The 3,441-nt window shown below is 38.8% G+C and overlaps 1 protein-coding gene across 2 annotated transcripts in view; it reads right to left on the bottom strand.

Annotated features, from left to right (window-relative positions):
* Positions 1-1,308: 1,308 nt before the first annotated feature.
* Positions 1,309-3,441, bottom strand: part of LOC106883902 (UTP--glucose-1-phosphate uridylyltransferase) — a 54,621-nt gene continuing 52,488 nt past the window's right edge. For both annotated transcript variants that reach the window (XM_052973834.1, XM_052973835.1), the window contains exon 13: positions 1,309-1,568. In XM_052973834.1, coding sequence (XP_052829794.1) covers positions 1,324-1,568 — 245 coding nt within the window. In that variant the 3' untranslated portion in view covers positions 1,309-1,323. The remainder of the gene's footprint in view (positions 1,569-3,441) is intronic.

Consider the following 3,441-nt stretch of genomic DNA (forward strand, 5'->3'; position numbering starts at 1 on the left):
TATATATGTATATATGTCTGTGCACACGTTTGAATGTGGTGTGTGCCAGAGGGTTTGCAAATCCAATGGGGGTCTTAAAAGACATGTTAGGATCCACAATGAGCAGAACTAACTTGCTGGTATTGGTAGTGCAAATCAGAGGTGCAATCTGTGTGGGTGTTTTTTCAAAACACTGTCTGGTTTAAAAAGCCACATCAGACGCCATGAAAGGGCTAAGGTGTAGGTGCAGGAGGTGGTCAAACTCTGTTTAAGGAGTAGACAACCACCATATATATATGTGTGTGTGTGTGTAAAATATAGGGTAGCAACTTTTTTTTTAGAAATTTCACTACCAGTGGCCTAGCATGTATAAAAAGTCAATAGACAACATATTCTCAATATAAAATAGTTTACATTTAAACACAAGAGAAACTGCCTTCAAACTGCTTGTTGAAGGCAGTTAAGAAGATTACTTCTCAACAACATGGTTCCAGGTTCAGATCCACTCCATGATACCTTTAGCAAGTGTCATCTATTATAGCCTTGAGCTGACCAAAGCCTTGTGGGTGGATTTGGTAGACAGAAATTGAAAAAAGCCAGTCGTATATATATATGTGTGTGTGTGTGTGTGTGTGTGTGTGTGTGTGTGTGTGCACGAGTGTGTGTATGTGTGAGTATACATTTATGTGTTTGTATCTGTATATGTCCCTCTACAATAGCTTGACAACTAATCTTGGTATATTTACGTCCCTGTAACCTAGTGGTTTGGTGAAAGAGACTGATGTAATAAGTACTAGACTTACAAAGAATAAGTTCAGGGGTCAATTTCTTTGACTAAAAGACGGTGCTCCAGCTTGGCCACAGTCAAAATGACTGAAACAAGCAAAACAAAAGAAAAAAGATATCTCAACAGAAAATAGTTTCAAATGTGACATTCCTCAACAGGTGCAGGCATGGCTGTGTGGTAAGAGGCTTGCTTCCTAACCACATGGTTCCTGGTTCAGTCCAACAACATGGCACCTTTAGGCTGATTGACAGAAACTGAAAGAAGCTTGTCGTATATATGTATATGCATATATCTATGTATGCGTGTCTTTGTGTCTTGACAGCTGGTGTTGATGTGTTTATGTCACCATAACATAGCATTCCAGAAAAAGAGACTGATAGAATAAGTACCAAGTCCTGGGGTTGATTCATTCGGCTAAAACCCTTCAAGCGGTGCCCCAGCAGGGCCTCAGTCAAATGACTGAAACAAGTAAACAACGAAAAATAGATTGGTGTATAAAACTACTTTCCACAGTTAAGGGTAATGGAAATTTGAGTGGAAATATCTGCTTTCCACTTTTAATAGATGTTAAACATTGCACCTTTGGAAACCTTTTGGATATCCTTCCGTTTGATAAAAAGGAATAAAAGTATTATTACCTTTTGAAAAGTTGCTCCAAGTTTCACCAACGGTACAGATGGAAACGAGCGTTTTGTACTCATCTCAAGTGCTCCCGTTTTCATGGTATATAAATTACTCATAACCAATAAAAGATCAGAGGTTGTTTTTACAGGACGAAACCGTTTCCGTGGAACACTGATACCTGGAAACAGAAAATACCTGATATTAAGAATATAGAGTACAATGATGGTGGCAAGTATGATGATGACAATGATGATGATATTGTTCACAGTAGTATAAATAGTAATTGTGGTAATGTTGGCGGTAGTGATTGTGGTGGTGGTGGTGGGAGCAGTGGTGGTTGTGATGGTAATGATTGTCATGGTTGCTGTTGTGGTGGTGGTAGTGGTCGTCGTCGTCACTGTCATCATGGTGGTGATGGTGGTGGGGTGGGGCGATGACCATGGTGGGTGGCAGTGGTCACAGTAGTGGTGGTGGTAGTGATGGTGTTTGTGATGGTGGAGTTTGTGGTGGTGGTGGTGGTGGTTGTAGCTTTAGCTTACGTCAGTCCTCATTAAATAAACCCATGACCTATAATGACAAGAAAATATTTATCTCCTAACCAAAAAACCTTACTTTACCCTTCAGCAAGGACTCTAGTGACCACAACGACATGGCCTTCTTTATTTAAGATAAAGGGGTTGAGATTCAAAGAGGTGAGAGGTATGTTGCTAATTCTAGCAGATCACTGACCGGTTATGTAAAAGCAACAGGTAGGTAGTAATAATGGCTATATCTCAGAAAAGACACTGTGACAGATATTTTAATCATAAGCCAATTAGTGATTACAAATATACCAGAATATTAAGGTAGCATAAAAGCAAGACTGTGAAGGGCAATGAGGAAGGGATCACAGTGATATTGACCCCACTAATTATAGTGTGAGGGTTGTGGGTCTATTTCATTACTGGAGAATGTCTAATGACTTGTTTTTACCCCTACCTTTCATTAGCTATTTATAACTGGTGGTTAAAGTGTAAACACACACACATACACACATGCGCATGTAAGCACACTCATATATAAATTTTGTGTGTGTGTGTTTACACAAAAACAAAAAGAGAGAGAGAGAGAGAGAGAGAGAGAGAGAGAGAGATGAACAAACACACACATACACACAAATATATACATACACACAGAAACATGTATAAACATTATATATAAATATACATATAAATATTCATATACATGTAGTATACAGATATATATTTGTAAACATATATATGTGTGTTTGTGCATGCGCACGCATGTATGTGTGTGTTTGTCCATGTGTGCACGTGTGTGGTCATCTGTGTGATGTGTGTGTGTGTGTGTGTGGTCATCTGTGTGGTGTGTGTGTGTGTAGTCATCTGTTAAGAGCTATACACACACCACACACATGATGGTGATGGGTGTCATGGTTGTGGTCGTCGTCGTCGTTGTCACTGTCGTCATGGTGGTGATGGTGGTGGGGTGGGGGTGATGACCATGGTGGGTGGCAGTGGTCACAGTAGTGGTGGTAGTGATGGTGTTTGTGATGGTGGCATGTGTGTGTGTATGTGTATAGCTCTTAACAGATGACCAGAGATATGACATATATGTGCACACGCACACACACACTTACAACTAGAGGCTATCGTCTATACCCACACACAAACACACAACCCTATAAGTTATGGTTGGAAATTAGGCCCAGGTAGCTATAATTAGTGATCAGCATGACATATTCAAATATTCATATGGATATAAATGTACCCACATAAACCTTCTAAAAGTAGACTTCCATAGACGACTTTACAGTAGGAAAAGGTGAATATAAGATTGCATCTCTCTCTCTCTCTGTCTCTCTCTCTCTCTGTATATATGTATATACATACATACATATATATATATGTATATAATTACATAATTTCCACATAATTGATTAAATCAATGGCTAACTAGCGCAATTGACCTGATTTTTCCTGTGTTTGTTTCTCCATTCTCTACATGATTATATATACATATATATATATATATATATATATATATATATA

Source organism: Octopus bimaculoides, chromosome 17 (genome assembly GCF_001194135.2).
Source record: "Octopus bimaculoides isolate UCB-OBI-ISO-001 chromosome 17, ASM119413v2, whole genome shotgun sequence".
Taxonomy (NCBI): Eukaryota; Metazoa; Mollusca; class Cephalopoda; order Octopoda; family Octopodidae; genus Octopus; species Octopus bimaculoides.